This window comes from Plasmodium vinckei (genome assembly GCF_900681995.1).
Source record: "Plasmodium vinckei vinckei genome assembly, chromosome: PVVCY_14".
NCBI lineage: Eukaryota > Apicomplexa > Aconoidasida > Haemosporida > Plasmodiidae > Plasmodium > Plasmodium vinckei.
The window spans coordinates 1,979,167-2,000,542 of NC_051306.1; the positions used below are offsets into that span (position 1 = coordinate 1,979,167).

General features: G+C 23.7%; 8 protein-coding genes across 8 annotated transcripts; 5 read left to right on the top strand and 3 right to left on the bottom strand.

The window, feature by feature from the left end:
• Positions 1–1,993: 1,993 nt before the first annotated feature.
• On the top strand, positions 1,994–3,887 carry PVVCY_1405440 (periodic tryptophan protein 1, putative; the record flags this gene model as incomplete). Its single annotated transcript, XM_008624489.2, has 3 exons — positions 1,994–2,169; positions 2,280–3,564; positions 3,768–3,887. The coding sequence occupies 3 exons, from the start codon at positions 1,994–1,996 to the stop codon at positions 3,885–3,887; spliced, it is 1,581 nt and encodes a 526-aa protein (XP_008622711.2).
• A 1,377-nt stretch (positions 3,888–5,264) lies between these two features.
• Positions 5,265–6,154, top strand: PVVCY_1405450 (conserved protein, unknown function; the record flags this gene model as incomplete). The annotated part of the gene is made up of 2 exons (XM_008624488.2): positions 5,265–5,310; positions 5,568–6,154. The coding sequence occupies 2 exons, from the start codon at positions 5,265–5,267 to the stop codon at positions 6,152–6,154; spliced, it is 633 nt and encodes a 210-aa protein (XP_008622710.1).
• Positions 6,155–7,245: 1,091 nt separating this feature from the next.
• PVVCY_1405460 (ubiquitin-like modifier HUB1, putative) lies at positions 7,246–7,713 on the top strand (the record flags this gene model as incomplete). The annotated part of the gene is made up of 2 exons (XM_008624487.1): positions 7,246–7,351; positions 7,598–7,713. 2 exons carry the CDS (start codon positions 7,246–7,248, stop codon positions 7,711–7,713), a joined length of 222 nt encoding a protein of 73 aa, XP_008622709.1.
• A 1,927-nt stretch (positions 7,714–9,640) lies between these two features.
• On the top strand, positions 9,641–12,031 carry PVVCY_1405470 (conserved Plasmodium protein, unknown function; the record flags this gene model as incomplete). Its single annotated transcript, XM_037634907.1, has 1 exon — positions 9,641–12,031. One exon carries the CDS (start codon positions 9,641–9,643, stop codon positions 12,029–12,031), a length of 2,391 nt encoding a protein of 796 aa, XP_037490945.1.
• Positions 12,032–12,543: 512 nt separating this feature from the next.
• On the bottom strand, positions 12,544–13,227 carry PVVCY_1405480 (calcyclin binding protein, putative; the record flags this gene model as incomplete). Its single annotated transcript, XM_008624485.2, has 1 exon — positions 12,544–13,227. The coding sequence occupies one exon, from the start codon at positions 13,225–13,227 to the stop codon at positions 12,544–12,546; it is 684 nt and encodes a 227-aa protein (XP_008622707.2).
• Positions 13,228–14,098: 871 nt separating this feature from the next.
• PVVCY_1405490 (conserved Plasmodium protein, unknown function) lies at positions 14,099–15,330 on the bottom strand (the record flags this gene model as incomplete). Its single annotated transcript, XM_008624484.2, has 2 exons — positions 14,099–15,015; positions 15,231–15,330. 2 exons carry the CDS (start codon positions 15,328–15,330, stop codon positions 14,099–14,101), a joined length of 1,017 nt encoding a protein of 338 aa, XP_008622706.2.
• A 1,112-nt stretch (positions 15,331–16,442) lies between these two features.
• On the top strand, positions 16,443–19,214 carry PVVCY_1405500 (pre-mRNA-splicing factor CWC22, putative; the record flags this gene model as incomplete). Its single annotated transcript, XM_008624483.2, has 1 exon — positions 16,443–19,214. The coding sequence occupies one exon, from the start codon at positions 16,443–16,445 to the stop codon at positions 19,212–19,214; it is 2,772 nt and encodes a 923-aa protein (XP_008622705.2).
• A 263-nt stretch (positions 19,215–19,477) lies between these two features.
• Positions 19,478–20,644, bottom strand: PVVCY_1405510 (conserved Plasmodium protein, unknown function; the record flags this gene model as incomplete). Its single annotated transcript, XM_008624482.2, has 5 exons — positions 19,478–19,528; positions 19,627–19,745; positions 19,859–20,029; positions 20,149–20,295; positions 20,374–20,644. 5 exons carry the CDS (start codon positions 20,642–20,644, stop codon positions 19,478–19,480), a joined length of 759 nt encoding a protein of 252 aa, XP_008622704.2.
• Positions 20,645–21,376: the final 732 nt, after the last annotated feature.

Genomic DNA, 21,376 nt, shown 5'->3' on the forward strand with positions numbered 1-21,376 from the left:
TAACAATACTAGTTTAAAAGAAAGTATATCAAAGTATTTTTAAATTTAATTATACAATATATATATATTCATGAGATGGTTATGTATATATTATACAATCTACATGTATGTTTATATATATACGGTATGCATAAATGCAAATACTTATTCACTAATATTTTATCCATACATGATTGTATATGCATATAATATGTATAAATTTTACAATATCGTGAAAATACAAAAGTTCTCACATATTTCATAGGTATACATATAATGCTTGCAATTGTTAAAAAGGTAAGGCAAACAGTAAAAAAAAATTCTTAACATTCATCAAAAATGTTATAAAAAAAATTATTAATTCACAAAATTAAGAAAAACAATAATATATTTAAAAAAGGAAAATATATTCATATGTATATATATTTTTATATGCGCAGAATATGCGATAAAAATATAATATTTTTAAATAAGTATATAAATCATAAAATTTAACAATATAAATAAAATTTAGTTTAAAAAAAAAAAATGGTGCAAGGGAAAAGTTTAAAAATGAATAGCACACATTCAAGTTAAAAACATATAGAGAATAAAATTTATATAATGAATTAATTTGAAACAAAATGAAATAATTATATTATTATTTTTTTATATATGGACAGGAAATATCATCCCTAATATTGTTTAGTATGTATATACATGTGTAAGAGAAATATGGAAAAAATAAGAAAAAAATGTACAAGCATTTTGTCCAATTTGTACACAATTTAAAGTGTCCATAAATAAATAAAAAAGTAAAAAAATTAAAAAAATACTTGTTTAATTTTTATGAGCATAAAATTATATATAATACAACGAGAGGAAATATAGGCAATTATTAAAATAAATTTCCAGCTCGTTTTAAAGAATATTAATTTTGTTATATAACTACTAGGACAAAAAACATAGTGTATATATTACATGAAATGGAAATGCTAAACAAAAACGGGTTGTTGTATAAAAAGTAAGAAATCAAAACATAAAAATAAAAATGGCTTATTAATATAATATTTCTATTTAGTATAATGTAACACAACAAGGGTTTTACTTAACTTATGTTTATCCATTTATTCTTTGTAATGATGGGATATACATAAATTGTATATAACCCTCTTCAATAGTTATAAAATATATATAATAAAAGTTTTATAAAAAAAAAAAAAAAATATTACTATTTTTTTTAGCTAAAAATAATAATAATAAAATATATACTTATAGTCTTTATTTATTATGTATATAATTTATTTATCAAAATATATACAAAGAAAAAATAGTTTATTTTGTTCTATACGTTTTTAATAATTAACATATTTTATGTTTTAAAAAAAAATAACATCAAATTTTTTTGATTAGAATTGTATGTTCTTTTTGTTAAGGAAAAAAATGTACGCATATATAATTATCCGTGTATAACCATTTGGGATGTTTTAAAAAAAAAATATATTATTTTAAAATATGTACATATATAATACTAACAAAATTTAAAGAGTATTTATTCACCTATTTTTCACAAACTAATTAAAGTTTAATAAAATTAATTATTTTATATTTTTGTTGTAAAATAATATAGGAAATGGTGAATATTGCATATTTTCAATTACCGTAAAAAGATATGACCCACCAAATTATTATTTAAAAAAAAAATATACATAATGTAATAGAAGAAATGCTCTCATACAATTTTAGCTCTATTTAGTAATAATTTACATTCCTTACATTGCTTATAACCTTTTTATTACAACCTTTAATATAGTTAGAGATATATACAGCTGTACAGTTTGAGGCTGTATTATTATAGGTCTGCATATGTACTTGCATAACACCAATTTAAACGGTACCATAAGGACTTTTATAAAAGTTTATGTCTATAAAGGTTAAATATTTTATGGAATGAAATTGTTGTTTGGATTGTCCATACGACTAACATGCTTTATCAAAATTTAATAAAATAATTTTTTTATAAAGTTGTAAAGAAATGGAAAACGAAGAAGAAAAAACAAGCATAACGATTGAGAGAAAAAAAAAAAAAGATAAAAAAAAAAAGGATAAAAATAATAAAAAAAAAAATGCTAAGCCTAGTGATATAGTAAGTTGTATCACCTTTTTATCGAAGGATCAAAAACGTTACTCCAAAAAGGAGCAAATATACAGGTATTGTATAAAAATGAAAAATAAATGACATAAAAAATATATGGCATAAATTAGTGTCACTTCATTAATGTAACTTCTTTTTTTTTTTTTTTTACTTCCTCCCTTTTCAGTGACGATGAAAGTAGTGATGACTCTGATGTGGACGATATTTCACGCAAACGAAAAAAAAAAGATAAGTATATGATAAATTCTATATTTCAAAATGAGAAAAAAAGTAAAAAAATAATATCAGAAGATTTGATTATATCTGATGATAAGAAATATATATATGAAGATGAATTAAATATTGAAAAAACAGATTCGATAATATTAAATGGAAAAATATATAATGATGTTGGGACATTAGAATTACATATTTTTAATTATGATGAGTCTATATTTAATATATACGATGATACAATAATAGATAATTATCCTTTATGTATGGATGTTGTAAATTCATCATATTATAAAAATACTAATTTAGTTGCTATAGGTACATTAGATAAAAATATAGGATTATGGGATATACATTCGATGGACTCACTAGAGCCAGTATGTTACTTGGGAAGTCAGGATAATATATATGATGAAATCCATTTAAATGGCAAAAAAAAAAAGAAAAATGCAAAAAACAAAAAGAAACGGAAAGTAGAACCGGAAGCAGGACAAGAAATCCAAGAAGCGGATGAAGCAAAAGAATTGGATGAAGTAAAAGAAGTGGATGAAGTGCAGGAAGAATTACAAAACGACGAATCAGTAGCATATGAAAACGCTACAATAGGAGATAAACCATCGAGCTATGAAAAAAAAAAAAAAAAAAAAAAATATAAAAATGAACTTCAAGGACACACAGATAGTGTAACGTGTATAAATATTTCAAAAATAATTCCAAATTTATTATGTAGTGGTTCAAAAGATCATACTATAAAATTATGGGATTTAAGTAGTCTTAAAATTTTACATACATTTGATTTTCATAATAAAAAAATAAATAATCTTAATTTTCATGAAAACGATACAAATTTATTATTATCTACTTCTTCGGATAAAACATTAAAAATTTATGACATTAGAAAAAATCAAGTAGGATTAGATATCGAATTAGATAGTACTCCTGAATCAACAATATGGAGTAAAGCAAATGATTATACAATATATTCTACTGATATTCATGGATATATAAATAAAATAGATATAAGAAATGCTATAACAACACCAAATTGTTTTAATAATAAAGATAATATTGTCAAATTTAAAGCATTTGATACATCCTGTATATCATTATTAAATTTGGAATGTAATACAAATTTGGCTTTAGCTGGATCAGAAGATGGAATCATAAAGGCCTTTGACTTTTCAAAGTTTACCGAAAACGACGACCCCCCCCTTATTTACACTCGGAATGTTAAGAAGGTAGGCGGAAAGAAAAGAAAAGAAAAGAAAAAAAAGAGAAAGAAAAAAAAAGAGAAAGAAAAAAAAAGAGAAAGAAAAAAAAAGAGGAAGAAAAAAAAGAGAAAGAAAAAAACGAATCCGTTTTCTACCACATTCATCGACACTGCTCCATTTCTAACCATTGCTCACTCATTTTTTTTATTTTTTTTTATTTTTTTTTTTAGAACTTGTTTTTTATGAAGGACAATAGCGATTGGTCACACGTCATATTTTTCGGATGCGATAATTTATATGATTGGGATTTAAAAGAGTGTGAAGAAATAAGGAAACATTTTAAACTATGATAATATATGACTAAGTTTGTAATCATTTGTCATGCATATTTAGAAGAACTACGATATAGTACATATGTTTATATTTTTAATTAATTAATTATTTATTTTTTTTGCTGTTGTTTGTTTAATGGTAGGGAGGTAGCACATGCCCCCAATTTTGTTCATTTAATGTGGAAGATTATAAAATATACTTGTCTTTCATTTTAAAGAATTTCATAAACATGTTAAATTGTTCAGGGTTATGAATTTTTTATGGCTTATCAAATTTACAATTTTGCATAGGAGTATTTATAATTTGTTCATTTATGTCTCACTTTTTTTTTTTCATAAGTAATGAAGATACTTTTCAAACTTTTTATATGCATGCATATGCATACTATTTGTTTGGTAAAAATATTAATTTTTTATTTTTTATAAAAATACATAAATAATAGTGTGTTTACGAAAAGGAAAAAAAAAAAATAATAAAAGTATAATGAATTACTTTGAAAAAGAAACAAAAAAAATTTCTTTATAATTTAAAATATATTATTCATGGAAAAAAAATATTATAATTATTAATCAGCATATTATAGTAAGAAAAATATAGATTGCCATATAAAACGAATTTTTTCATAATTTATAAATACCGCTATTTTATATTGTATATATTTGAAATCTAGAAAAAAAATATACCGTTTTTTTTTTATCATGCATTATAAATTATATATGACTATCCAATTATATAATATATAAATGAAATAAAGAGGCTATTTATAAATTTATGTAAAACGATGTTATATATAATATCGTATGCATACTCCAATATTTTTATTTTTATATTTACTTATTATAATGTCAATAATATAGGGGGAAAATAATAGGGCATCGCCAAATGGGTATAACATATTTTATATAAAAAATAAAGTATGCTATATAATAAGCATATATAGTAAAATAAAAAAAAATAAAAGGATCGTTAAAAAAAAAATGTAATATATATATAAATCGATTATTTAAAAAAATAATAATTAACAAACGGTATGTATGACGTTGCATATAAAAAAATATTGTAAATATTGTTTATATGCTAATTTTCAGGTTTATTTTATATATTTTTTTTTTAATTAAAAAATATATATGATTAGAAATAAAAAATAAAATAACGCTTTATATTAAATATATATAGATCGTTATATATATAAAATAATATTTTTTAACATGTTTTTTCCGAAATATTTCTTATTAACTAGTTAAATAAAAAAAAGGTTTGACCTTTTTCTTTTTTTTGACTTTTATAAATATATTATTAAAATAAAAAAAAAAATTACGAAAAAAACTGCGCGAAATATTTAAAAAAGAAGAAATTGCAAAGAAAAAAAAAAAAAAATTATCTTAAAAAATAAAATGGGAGCCGCCATGAGTCACCTTCAAAGTATAACTAGTATCGCAGGTAAGAAACATAAATTTGAAAAAATAAAAAATGCAGAAAATATGTCGTGTTGCAAACATAGCCAAATGGGGGAGGGCTATACAAGTTTATTACAAAAGTTGGAAACTCACAACTTGTCATGAAAATAAATAAAAACTTGTAGTTAATCAATTTATATCTTAGCAAATAAAAACCCCATGCATTAAAGATGCTCATTATTTATTTTCTTCATATACATACATATATATAATACATGTTTGTTTTGCTTTATTTGGTAGGCTTAACTAGCTTAGTAGTATCTATGTTTCCAGGGTTAATTGCAAACAATCCTAGTTTGTTTAGACCATTGTTAAATGTTAGTTGGGGATATTTATTTGGATCAACAATATGGCTATGTTTTTTTTCTGAAGTTGGGTTAGTGAGAAGAATAGGTGCGCCTAAAAAAAAAGACCTTCCCGAAAATGCTGAACAAGCAAAAGAACAATTAAAAGAATTAAAAAGTACCGAAGGAGATTTTAATAGAAGAAATATTGACTTTAGATATTTTTTTAGTTTATCTACATTATTTTCAAGTATATTATTATTATCTACTGTTAAATTGGCAAACCATAATATGCAATTAAGAATAAGTTCAACTATCGTATCATTATCATCCATATTAAACAACATGTATTTCCAAAATAAAATTCATGCATTAGCTTTAAAAAAAGAAAGTTTATTTAAAGATATGGTTGATAGACCAAAAGATGCAAGCATTTTAGTTGATTTAAAAAAAAATAAAACCGATTTCCACATACATCATGGATTATCTCTTTTACTTTTATATTCATCATTTTTCGGCTTAACCCCATATGTTTTTACATAATATTTTGTGTTCGGAATGTTTATATTTTTTACACAAGCGTGTAGTTGCGTGTATGTCTGAATAGGTATGTGCTCATATATATATATGCATATACTATGCATGTATATAATATTTATGTACATGTATGTATACCCACTTCAAATACAAAGTGGTTGATTGCTATTTTCAATATTAATGAAATACCACCTTAATTAGTGTATCATTTTTTTTACTACGTTTATATTACATTGTTAGTTTTCTTTTTTTTTTTTTGCGGGAGGGAACCAACCCTCATGAAAAATATATAAAAATATAAAAAAGAAAAAAAGTAACTTTTAAACCAAAGAAAAATAAATATTTAATATTTATAAAACAATAATTTTCAATACCAATAGAGATATTGAAACTGCTATACCTTTTTCTTCTTTCATTTTTTTTTTTTTAACCTATGTGATATAGAAAAGGGAAAAATAAAACTGAAACCCAAGTTCTATAAAATTCATATAAAAATAGAATGGTGCAAATTATTTGAAAAAATTCAATCCCCAAACTGATAACTTGTTTTTTTTTCAAAGAAAAAATACTTTTCCACGATTTTGAATTTTTTTTTTTGAAAAAAATGCAAACTTTATAAATGCTTAATATTTTTATCTACATTTTAGCATCCTGAGAGTTTTCCCAATACATGCAAAGAATAAAAGTATTTCAAATACTTAGAAATATAGATAGCATATTATATATTTTATTTATTTTACAACAATTCAACAATTTCATAATTTATTATTTTTATAAAATTCTGTTAATTTGGTCGCAAAAAAAATATACCTATATATATATATAACTAAAAAACAAACGATTACAGTATTGTAAAAGGGCTGACTAAAAGTACAAAACCCGGATAAACTTTTGTAATATATTTTTTGAATTAAATTGAAAACAAAACAAATATAAACATACCAAACAGATAATATAACCATATTTAAACCCGACATGTAAATTTATCCAAAATATTAAGACTGTTAAAATATTGTAAAAAAATACCATTGTTTATCCGTAAAAATAAAGACAAAAAATAATTAAATAATAAAAATACATTACATTGGCATAAAAAAATGATCGAAATAATACTTAATGATAGATTAGGAAAAAAAATTAGAGTAAAATGCAATCCTGATGATACAATCGGAGATTTAAAAAAACTTGTAGCTGCTCAAACAGGTAAACATATACATTTTATTGACATTATTTCGTCTTAAGTTTGTGATTATATAAATAACCAAATATGTGAATAAATGAATAATATTATGCATTGTACATAATTTTTTCATTATTTCATGACCATGGAATATATTTTTTAAATCACCATTCTCCGTATTATTATGGAAATTAAATTCCCCTGTGTATTTTGCATAATATAATGTGTCCCCTATTTACATAACCTATACCCTTTTTTTATTCGAACAGGAACAAGAGCAGATAAAATAAGAATTCAAAAATGGTACACTATTTATAAGGATCACATAACATTACAAGATTATGAAATTAAGGACGGAATGAGTTTGGAGTTATATTACAATTAACGAAAATTATATTGCCGGTCAGGTGAAAAAGGAAAAAAAAAAAAGTTTCGAGCTATAATGGAAAAGTGTTTAACATTTTTTTTTTTTCAATAAATACATTTTTTTATATATAAAATTGTACCTATGGCACAATAACTATTTTGGCGATATTTCGTCATTATTTTGTTGTTATTATTTTTTGTTGTATATTTTTGTGTTACTATATTATGAATATTATTGAAATTGGAATTATAGAATATATTATGGAGTACATATAAATAATACAAATTAAAAATACCAGCTTATAAAATGTGTTATAGAATAGGGGTATTTTCCGTTTCTCTTGTAAAATTATATTTACTCTTTAAAACTTTACATATTAATATAATTGCATATAAAATAATAATAGGTAAAATAAATTGTTTATAATGCACATTTTTTTCTTTTTATGAGTACTCAAATTTTCCTTTTTACAAGTAATATTGCTATTTTATATCCACTTTTATAGTTTTTTCAATGCATAATATATATTATTTTACAAACAACGCGATTTTTTACTTATATTTTTATAAATATAAATATAATATTTTTTTAATATATTTATAGTAATTTTTTTATTTTGATAAACTTATTAAAAAACCGTGAAAGAATATAAATATGCCCTTAAATTTTCATGTCCTTTATTTTTATTACGTATATTATTTATAATGCAATATTTTTTTTTCAATGAAATAATAACGCATGTTAGCCTTTTTGCTATATATTAATTTTAATTATATATACGTAAAAAGAATAATAAAAAATTTATATATTATATTATAGATTTGAAGAATTATATATAAAATATTATTGTATGCTATATTTTTATGGTAATTTTATTAGCATATTGTAAATTAAATACCGTATTATAAATTAATGCATTTTTTTCTGGAACTTTAATAATTTTTAGTACCTAATTTTATATTTATTATTTATTCTGCTTATTTTGCATTTTCTTATTTAGTTTTCATATTTTTCGTTTTTTTCATAACCCAATTGCCGCTATTATTATTTATTAAATAATCCTCGTTTATGTAAATAATTAAATTGTATATCATAAAGAAGGGGTATAATATAATATATGTTTTATATTATTTTTATATTTTTTATTAATTAATACGTAATTATTGTATAAGTATAAATACAATTGAAAATAATCTTTAAAATGCAAATTTGGATATAAAGCAATGATATATATATGTACTTTTATATGTGCATATTAAAAATAGTATTATATTTTTTAAAAATATATTGAATGTATTTGTGTAGATCGTAAGATATTATGTGAATAAGTTTTTAATTATTTGTAAGCATGTTATATACATAGTTGTATAGCAATTTATTTGTGCATACGTATATACATGTATGTATATATATTCATGACACTATGTTATACATATTTTGTAGATATGTATATATATTTATATATGCAGTTGATATATACAATAAGATATGCTATATATAATATTTTCATAAATTTTAAAATCAAATAAAAATAAAGAGAGTACGATTTTAGTTTTATCTATAGTGTAGTTATAGTCTTATTCATTCCTTTTGACAAAGAACGATTATATTTATATATTTATATATATATATATATATATATATATATAATAATTTGCATACCACTGCCTTTAAAATGAATAATACATACCAACACGGTGTGCATATATAAAAACATAGATATGCAATAATATACATGTATATATTTATATTTTGTATATAGACATTAAATCTTTTAAATTTTACAAAAATTTGAAAAGAAAAAAATAACAGATAATGTACCGATAAGTACATAAAAAAAATTGATAATATTAATAAGTATCAATTTTTTTTTTTTTTAAAATATTACATGAATATACATGCTTATCAGTAAAAACACCGTATTTGTAATTTGAAAATATCCAAAATGAGTACCGGATTAAGTAGATTGTTAGAAATCGGAATATTCGTTGGAAGTTTTGTTTTAATTTGGTATTTAACAGGAGAAAAATTATTTAAAAGAAAAAGAAGAATCGTAAAAGATAATATTTTACTAATATTACGACATTTGTGCTTTGAAATATATAAAGTACTAAATGAGAGTTCAAAGACAACAAAACAAGTTTATGATATGATAAAAAGTGATCCTAATGCAGCTATAGATGTGAGCAAATTAGAGGAAGCTATACTTAATCAAGGCTATAAAAAAAAAATAGAAGATGTAGAAAAAGAAGTATTAAATAAATTTAATGTTAATGCAGATGATTTTTATGATGAATTAAAAAATTATGATAAAGATGCAGATATTCAAAAATCGCTTAACTCAATCAAAAAAATGTACAATGAATCATTACTTGGATTTACACCTAAATTACCAAGTATCGATGAAAATATTTCAAAAGATGTAATAATTAATTTAACTAATTTAATATATAAAGAAAAAAGAAAAATATATAAAGCTAAAATTGATTCTATGATTAAAAAAAGTGAAGATTTTGATGTAGATGCAACTTTTTCAGATCCTGAATTTTTCGATAAACTACAAAAATCAACTGAACATGTTGAAGAAAAAATTATAAATGAAAATAGTGATATTATTCCAAACTTATTTACTTTTAAATATCTCGTAAATTATTATTCAAATGATATTACTTTTGTACAAAAAAAAAAATATTTAGAATCAAAGCATGGTGAAAAAATGATTAAAATATTAAAAATTAAAAAAAATAAACAACAGAAAAAGAAAAGTAATAAAGATTCTAGTAGTAGTGTACATACACAAAGCCAAAAATCATTCCCTGATCATGTCAGTTCAGATAAAAATGAATATACTACTAATTATGACGATGAAAAAAGAAGTGTATACTCTAAATCTGCAAGTAGTGTTCATGCTTATGACAATGCTAGTAAAAATAAAACTATGTTTGACACAAGTTTCGAACCAAACAATTTTGATGATCATACTAGTGTAGAAATTAAACAAGCTGAACACGATATTAATGTTGAAGCTAGTGAACAAGAATGGGGACAAAACTTAGATGAGGTAAAACACGATAATGATCAAAGCGTTTCATTTGATAGTATCCCTGAACAACACATAACTAATATTGATGAATTCCCTGTAAATAAGGACATGGATAAAGACCAACAAGATAGTGACATTACCACAAACGATAATGCTTTAGAACCCAAAGTAATCGACTCTGAAGAAAACCCAGAACACAGCGAGAAACCACATGACAGCGATGTTCCTAGCGAACCAGAAGCAGAACCAGAAGTAGAAGCTGAACCAGAGTTCGAAGTAGAAGCAGAGCCAGAAGTAGAACCAGAAGCTGAACCAGAAGTAGAAGTAGAAGCCGAACCAGAAGTAGAACCAGAAGCTGAACCAGAAGTAGAAGTAGAAGCAGAGCCAGAAGTAGAACCAGAAGCTGAACCAGAAGTAGAAGTAGAAGCCGAACCAGAAGTAGAAGTAGAAGCTGAACCAGAAGTAGAACCAGAAGCTGAACCAGAAGTAGAAGTAGAAGCTGAACCAGAAGTAGAAGTAGAAGCTGAACCAGAAGTAGAACCAGAAGCTGAACCAGAGGTAGCTGTAGAAGAAGAAGCACCAGTAGAAGAAGAAGCACCAGTAGAAGAAGAGGCACCAATAGAAGAAGAAGCACCAATAGAAGAAGAAGCACCAATAGAAGATGAGGCACCAGTAGAAGAAGAGGCACCAGTAGAAGAAGAGGCACCAGTAGAAGAAGAGGCACCAGTAGAAGAAGAGGCACCAGTAGAAGAAGAGGCACCAATAGAAGAAGAAGCACCAGTAGAAGAAGAAGCACCTATAGAAGAAGAAGCACCAGTAGAAGCTGAAACTCCTGTAGAAGCTGAAACTCCTGTAGAAGCTGAAACCCCAGTAGAAGCTGAAACCCCAGTAGAAGCTGAAACTCCTGTAGAAGCTGAAACTCCTGTAGAAGCTGAAACCCCAGTAGAATCTGAAGCCCCAGTAGAAGCTGAAACTCCAGTAGAATCTGAAGCTCCAGTAGAATCTGAAGCTCCAGTAGAAGCTGAAACCCCAGTTGAGCCAGAAGCTGTAGCACCAGTCGAACCCAAAGCAGCAGAAACTGAGGATGAGAAAAAAGCTTCAAGCGAGGCCGAAGTTGCAAGCGTAGACAATAAAGCCTCTGAAACTAGCGAAACCAATGATAAACGTACTAATGCTTCTCAAGAAGTAGAAACTGCAACTAACTCAGAAACAGGAACAGAAAAAAGCTTTGGAACAAAAGGATCCGAACCCAAAAAAAAAAAAAAAACTTTTGGATTTTTGAAAAAAAGATAAAAGAATAATTTTATATTAATAATGCATATTCATTATTTTTTTTTTTTAAAGTGATCGTTGTATATGTGATCTCTATGTGTGGTGCATTATATTTTACTTTGTGTATATACGTATATAAAAAGGAATATCGTTGTATACTAGCAGTAAAAATGCACATAAAATAATTAATAGGGTGTGTATATTGTTTTATATTTTATTTTTAATAACTTTTTAAAATTGTAAACATAAATTTATAATTAAAACTATTTGAAATTTAAATTATTTTCTATATTATATAACATAAGTTGTTATTCTTTATTTCTCATGTCCCCAAAAAGAGGTAGTATATGGGATGGATATTTCGAAGTAAAAAAAGAAAAATAAAGTATAATGAACTAAACTGATTAAATAAAGGTGAAACAGTTTGAAAGGAAAAAACAATTTTATTCTTTTTAAAAGTAGTAATAAACTGTATATACAATATTAATGTAAATGCTCTTTCATTTGGCATAAAAAATGAGTAGGTGTTTATTTTAAAAAGCAGGGGGAACAAAATCATTTTTTTTTTCATTTGCTTCACACCAAGCTTTTGCTATTGTCCGTTTCATGTCACTATCACCTTCTTGATACAATTGCTTCATCATATCCATAAGCATAGCTGAAGGTTCTACTTGGTCATTCATTTTAGGTGGTCGTATTTTTGACATAGGAGACTCTTTATAATGAAGATTATCCCAATGCTTATTGTCTTGTTTAATTAAATAAACTTGAAGAAGATCCTTTTTAATTTTTATAGAACACTTATTTGGTATAATTTTATCATGTAATTTTTTAATACAAAATCGATAATTTTTTAAATCAACGTTATGTATTTTTATTTCAAAATCTCTTTCATTAAATTCGGATATTATATTTTCTTGGCTAATATTTTGTATATTTTTAATAGTTAAAAATACAGTTACTTTATTTTTTTCTTGATTCCAAGCAAAAGATGGAACAGAACTATATGATATGCTATTATCATTTTTATCTGAATTTATATTATTTATTTTATTAGGTTTTTGAAATTCATCAAGTTTTAATTTAGCTATTTCCACTGTTATATCTTCTATAACTCGACTTATTTTTCTTTTTACATTTTCTCGAACTACTGTAGATAATACTTTTTTTAATTCTTCGATATCCTCATTTAATTGCTTTATCTTTTCAGACTCCATTGTTATAAAACACGGTGAGGGAAAATTAATTAAAGGAATAAAACTGTATGTAGAGAGAGAATGGCCTATTGCCTTGCTATATATTTATGTCACTCTATTTTATATACTTATTATGTATAATATATTTATATACTTACAAATATAACTACAAAGTGGGATGTTATTTTTATTATGGCTAATATATGTTACAAGCTGATTGTTAGTAATGCTTATAAAATAAATGTAAAGGTAAAAAAAAATAATATAAAAACATGTTGAACTTATCTATATTTATATGCCATTTAAATTTGCATAAAAATATGTATGTACAAAATATTGGTCACGCCCATAATTTATTTTCAAGGGGAAGAAAAAAAAACATAATTTTTTCAACATGCAAAATATAGTATATACAAAAAATGTAATTTTTTTTTTTTTTCAAACTGACAAGATTAAAATATGTAGAAAAATATATTATCATATTTTTCATTAAAAAGATAAAATAAGTTTGTAAATACAACTTTATTTAATTTGCAAAATGTAGGGATATATAATGTATAGGCCCAAACCGTGGGAGGATCATTGGCAAAGTTAATTTGACATCATAGGGGCTTCTAAAATATTTATACAATGAATAGGGACATATATATATTCATTTTATTTTGAATTATATGAAAAAAATATATATATTTTTAATATGATACTATTATATGTTTTATTATTTTTAAAATTAGCTACTTGGTTTTGCATAAATTATAAGTAACCCACATTCCATTTTAGTCACCTTTTTTCTACGAAATAGTATATATTAGTATTTGTTCTTACTAAAGGTGAAGGTTTGTTTGGTTTGTATTTTTGATAGGCTTACAAAATGGTGGGTAGCTTGTATACTTTATTTGATTTTTTTTTTTTTTTTTTCAGTTTTTAATATGTCTGAATTAATAAAATCAAGAACATGTTTAGGTTTACTTATTTCAATACTTAAAAAAATAATAATATTATTTTTTTTTAAAGCTTGTATAACTTCTGTTTTAAAAAGTGAATAAACAAATTTGTCTTTTATATTACATTTTTCATTACACACAAAAAAAAAAGTATATGTATCTAATATTTTATAAACAATATAAAATAGGTTTTCATTATTTATTTTATTTTTAATAAATTCTATATCTTGAACTATTATATAGTTACTTATTATTTCATAATTATCTGTGCTTAATTTTAAAAATAATAAGCATGAATTTTTTTCTTCTTTTACTAATTTGATATGTTCTATAAATTGTTTATTTTTTTCAATAAAATTATAATAAAGATTTTTTATTTGTAAATTTATTATATAATTATTATATAGACAACTTTTTATATTTAATTGTTTATTTTTATCTGTTTCATTTGTAAATGGATCTAAGCAGTTAGTGTCGATATTATTGTGGTTGTTAAAGTTGAAAACATTCCTATTTATGCATTGTTCTAATTCTTCAAATGTTTTAATTTGAAAAAATGAAATATCACTATCATTAATTATGTCAAGAATTTTATTTTTCAAATTGTAATATATAAGCTTGTTTAAGTTAGATACATGATTGTGGTTTTTCTCGTTTTTTTTATTTTTCATATCATTACTGTCTTTTCCTTTTTCAAAATTGTCATCAGGCATCCATAAAATAAGTAGCCATTTGCACTGGTTTGAATATTTATTAATGTTATATAATATAAAACACAATTCAAATTTTAGCAAACTTTTTAAACTATTTATATCTTCGTCTGTTTGCTCATTTTGTTCTGAATATCCGCTTAGCACAAATTGAACTATCAAAAAATGAATAAAATAAAAAAAAAATAAAATAATATTACCGTTTTTTAAAGTTAAATATAGCCAAAGGAAAAAAACTGGAAAGAACAGAGAGGATACAAGTCTTACTACTTATATACACACACGTATGCATAATGCTAATATGAAGCATGTTGAGCATTAAGCTATACACAAAGCAGTCAAGATTTTCACAACTTTCTTTAAACCTTACAGGTACTGTTCAAGGAAAATATAAGACATCGTTTGTTATTTTTTTGACGGTTACATAGATCAATTTCCCTGTGTGCAGAAGAACTTAAACTTTGTCTCATGTTTCAAAAAAAAAAGTGAAAAATTAAAAAAAAAATAAACTCAAATAGTTACTATAAAATATAGGGTTATTTTTGTCTATTCATTTTACTAGTGCCATATTTTTTATTTTAAAATAAAAATTGTATAAAATAAATTTATAACAAATAACGACATATTAAATTAGTTGAAGTTATTGAAAAAGAAGAAAAAAAAAAATGACCTTCCATATTTTCCATACTTATATGTGTGTGCATATACATTTTTATATTTATAGAGTATATACATATATGCCAATAAACTTGAAAAAAAACATAATTAGAACTAAAGAAAATTAAACATGATTAAAAAGGTATCCCCTAATTGTACCATTTTAAAAGTAAGAACATTATTTTACTTTTTCCTAACCTTTATTTAAAAAAAACAAAAACAAAAATGAATGACCACATATTTGTATATATAATATTGGCTTTACAACAAGTGTAATATTTAATTTAATCTAAGACAGTAAATAAGGATATACATAATGAGGTTATATTTGAATTATTGTAAATTTAGCCCTTTAGTGGGATATTTCTTTTATTTATGAAATAAATAATAAATTGTATTATTTTTACATTTTAAATATGTACTAATTATTTTATCTTTATACAAGAAACAAATTCTCTTACATTTTTTTTTTCTTTATATTTGATTTATTCCCTTAATTATTTTCGAATATTTTTTTTTAGTTAATTTTCCTACCAAATGGCAAGTTAAATATTTTTTTTTACATAAGTATGACTAACAATTTGTTTATAACTGGGCAAAAATGATAATAAAAAAAAAGTAAAATATAATTATAAAAAAATAATAAATAATAATTTATTTTTATAAACATATTTTATTTTTATAACAATAATTATAATTACATAATTATCGTAAAAAAATATGTCAAAACAATGGAACACCAACAGTGAAAATAAAATATATTTTTTATTATTAATACAAAATATTCCCTTTAAAATTATAAAATATATAACTATATATGCATATCAATATTTATATTTGTTTCCGAACATCATGAAAATGAAATCATATAATTGATATATGATTAGAATAAACTTAAAAGTATATTTAAAATGAGATAAAGAAAATGAAAAAGAAGAAAAAGGATATTGATACTAGCCAAGAACGGATACCCAAAAAGGAAAAAAAAAATCTGAACAAACATAAAAATGAAAGTGAAAGTGAAAGTGAAAGCAAAAGCATAAGTAATAGCATAAGCATAAGTAATAGCCAATATTCAAGCTCCCATGAAACGGACAGAGGAAGTGATAAGGAAAGTGATAGAGAAAGTGGAAAAAATATCGATAAAAAGGGGGTGAGGAAAAATAGCCATAGCACAAGTTCTGCTGAAAATGATAGCCATCAAAGTGAATTGCAAAAATCGATAAAATTAAAAAAAAAAAAAAAGAATGCACGAAAAAAATCGTCAAATTCTGAAACAAGTGAAGCGGAAGAAAAGTCCGTAAAGGGGGGGACAAATGAAAGTGAGGAAGAGGAAGAAAAATATAAAAGTAATAGACATAAGAAAAAAAGTAAAATTTCTAATGAAAAAAAAAAAAAATTAAGTAATTCTGAAGGAAGTGAAAGTGATAGTATAAATTATAAAAAAGAAAAAAAAAAGGACAGAACTAAATTAAAGAGAGGACGTAGCAGTAGTAGTGATAGTAGCTACACTAGAGGAAGTCACGGAAATGAAAAAAAACATTTTAAAAATAAAAAACATAATAAGCGAAGGGATATGAAAAGAAGTGTATCAAACAGTTCAAATGATTTTAAGAAAAAAAGAAAAAAAGATAAAAATGATTATCACAGTAGAGATCAAATAAAAAATAAAAAAAGGTCTTCATCTATTTCATCGTCATCTTATGAAAGAAAAAAAAAATATTCCGATTCATTGGAGGATTCGAGTGACTATGGGCACAAAATGAAAAGAGAAAAGCACAATGCTCGATGGAAACGGGATAGATATAAACAAAAACATAGACGCCATAGTAGTAGTAGTAGTAGCGACCTAAGTAGAGGTCGAGATAGAAGCAGAAGATATAAAAAACGAGAAAATGAAAGAAATAAATATAGTGAAGAAAAGGAGTATGATCCATTTGATGAAGATCTAAATAAAGATGTAGAAATTAATGAAAATTTAATTGAATATGCAAAAAAAAAAATAGCAAATGTTACTACTGAAGATATAGGAAGAACAGGAGGAATATATATACCTCCTTTTAAATTAGAAAGATTACAAAATGAAATAAAAAATAAAAAAAGTAGTGCATATCAAAAAAGTGAATGGATGAAATTAAAAAAAAAAATAAATAATATTGTTAATAAAGTAAATATAGATAATATTGGAGAAATATGTTATGAATTATTTGAATGTAATTTGATAAGAGGAAAAGGAATATTTAGTCGTGCTATATTACATGCACAATTAAGTTCACCAGCATTTACAAATGTTTTTACATGTCTCTTATGTATTGTTAATTCAAAATTTCCAAACATAGGATTATTAACAATACATAGAACTATATTACATTTTCGTAGAGCTTATAAAAGATGTGACAAAATTGCATGTTTTAATAGTGTTAAATTTATAGCACATATGATAAATCAAAGAGTTCTTAATGAAATAGTAGGACTTCAACTATGTTCTTTATTATTACAAAATATAACCAATGATTCTGTTCAGGTATGTACATATTTTTTAGCTGAAGTAGGGCAATTATATATGAATATATGTAGAAGTGGATTAGATATTATTTTTGATAGATTAAAAGATATTATACAAGAAGGAAATATAAATGTTAAAACGCAATATGATATTGAAAAGTTATGGAATTATAGAAAAAACTACTTTAAAGATTTTCCTACAGTTGTAGAAGATTTAGATATAATTGGTGAAGACGATAAAATAGTTCATGAAATAGATTTACTTGATGAAACAATTAATAATCAAGAAGAATTAAATATTTTTAGAGAAGTCCCATATGAACAATATGAGAAAGAAGATCAAGAATGGGCCGATATATCAAGAGAACTATTAGATGATGATGATAATTCCAGAAGTAAACGAAAAAATAAAAAAGGAAGTGATAGTGATGGAAGTAGTGATAGCAGCAAAAGTGAAAGCTACACTGATGATAGTAGTACGGATTCAGAAAATGATAGCAATTCTGGAAACAATAACACAAGTGATGAATCAAATGATGAGGAAGATGATAATAAAGAAGAAATACATGATATGACAGAACAATATTTAATTAACTTAAGAAAAAATATATATTTATCAATTATGTCATCTTTAAGTTTTGAAGAATGTGTACATAAATTATTAAAATTAACAATTAAAAGTGGATATGAAATAGAAATTTGTAATATGCTTATTGATTGTTGTTGTATGGAAAAAACTTTTCAAAAATTTTATGCATTACAAGCTGAAAGATTATGTAAATTAAAAACTATTTATCAAGAAAATTTTGAAAAATGTTTTGAAAATTCATATAATACAGCTCATAGATTAGAAACAGCTAAATTACGAAATTGCTCAAAATTTTTTGCACATCTATTATATACAGATGCTATATCATGGAGAGTATTTACTTTAATCAAATTAACTGAAGAAGATACTACATCATCAACAAGAATTTTTATTAAAATTTTATTACAAGAGTTAACAAATAATATGGGAATTAAAACATTCTATTTTAAAATTAATCATCCTGCAATATCCCCATTTTTATCTGGCTTATTTCCATCGAACAATTCTCAAAATATCCGATTTAGTATCAACTTTTTTACAGCCATTGGATTGGGTGCACTAACAAGTTCGATGAGGAAATTGCTCTCGGCCGAGGGCCAATAAGCGTGATAAGCAGTAACAAATAATGATACATATGAATTAGAAAAGGATGGAAATTGTTGGAAGTTTCTAGAAAAATGCACGGAAAAATGAACAAATATGTAAACCGTGCCTAACATTGCACATGCAAACAATCAACTTTACATGTTTATGATACTAAAAATGAAAATTTATTTATTCCTTCCCCATATAATAAGGGACATTTTTTTTTTATAACTTTTATTTATAACTTTTTTTATTTTAATTATTTTTGTATTTGTTTTTAATTAAGATATATTGGATATACGCTTCGAAAGGATTAAGGAAAAAATCTTTGTCTGCAAATAAGTAATAATGTGCCAAAGAAATGCATATATATACTTATGGGTAAATATAGGTACATGCCTTTAATCGTTCTTGTTTTTATTTTTCATACTATTAAGGCATATTTATATGTGACATTTTCTAGGGAAGCATTAATTGCCGAGATTTTTGAAAATAAAGCTCTGCTTTTTCTTTCTATCTCGTTTAGTCGGTTCATAAATGAGTCTGTTTCTGCAAATTTTCGGGAAAAAAAATGACCAGATAAAAAGGCTACATCAGTGGAGTAAGCAATTTACAAAAGTCAGGATACAAAATTATTTGCATTTATTCAATGAGATGATAACCTGATATTTTATGGCTATTTATGTAATCCTTTAATTCCATTGCTTGCTTAATTTGAGAACTATAGCATTTTATAAAATTTATATGAGACAATATAATATTTCTCTTATATTGAAATGTATTATATACGTCTAAAATACTACTACTATGAATATAAATGTAAAATTCTTTATCTATAAAATAAGTATATAAGTGTGTGAATAGCCCTTAACAATGTTTTAATTTTTTTTTTTACATTTTTTAAAAGCATTAAAAATTGTTTTATGTATCAGTGATTATTTTACAATCTTACATTGGTTGTAAACATCATGGAGAAAATCTTTTGATATTTGCTCAAGTATTAATTTGATGATACATATATGAACTGAAATACTATTATTATGTTTATGTTTTTTGACAATTTCTATCAGTTCATCCTTCTTTTTCTCGTCACAAAAATCTGATAAAATTGTAAAGTAAATCAAAATGTAGTGAAAAATATTATGAAGTGTGCATGTATTATTATAAAGACGGTTACCTATTGACAGATTTTGCAAAGATGATTTTATTTGATCTAAGTTATTTTTATATTCATCAGAGTTTTCAAAACCATCATGTTGATTTGAACTTTCAGTAAATTCATCTATTAAATTATTTTTTTTATTATCAAGCGATTTTTCAGAAGGACTTTTTTTTAACTGAATATTTTTATCATAGAATGTTATGTCACCTATAATCCTTTCAATTCTCAGCATTCGATGTTTTAAATTTTCCAAAAGTTTTTTTTTTTCTTTTATACTTAATTCCATTATTTCAGCCGACAATATGTTATGACTGTTATTTTTATATACACTTTTATTTTATAATGTTTAGAGAACAGTGTTGCTAGACATATGCATTGAAATTTAAGAAGACAATACAAATTGTCTTGAAAAAAATAAATATAAATTTTAATTAAATAAGGAGGAAGCGTTTAATTATATACATATAATTTATGTCTTTGAAACAAGTGTGAAACTGTATAGGCTTAAATAAGATAAGACATAATAAATATATAATAAATAAAATATTGCGCATACAAATGTTTTCTTTCTTATTTTGTGGAAATAAACTGTATGTAAAAAAAAAAATTAATTAAAACAGTGTACATATATTTGTAAATATTTTTAAAAAAAAATTTCACAATTTTATGAGTATATAACAACAATATGGGCTTTATTTTTAATTTAAAAAATGTACAAAATAATTCAATATAATATGCAAAACAATTCAATATAATAATTTAATAAAATATGCTTATTTAATTTTCTAACCTTATAAGAACAAAATTGCGTGTGCTTATGTAGTGTTATAAAAATATATTAGGTCATAATATGATTGCATTTATTAAACACAATACACAAAAATGGATAAAAAATACACAAAAATGGATAAAAAATACACAAAAAATACATAAAAAAATGCATAAAAAAATGACTATTTAATTGTAAAAAGTTACTTATAAATTTTGTTTGTTTTTATTTTAAATATCAATTAAAGTA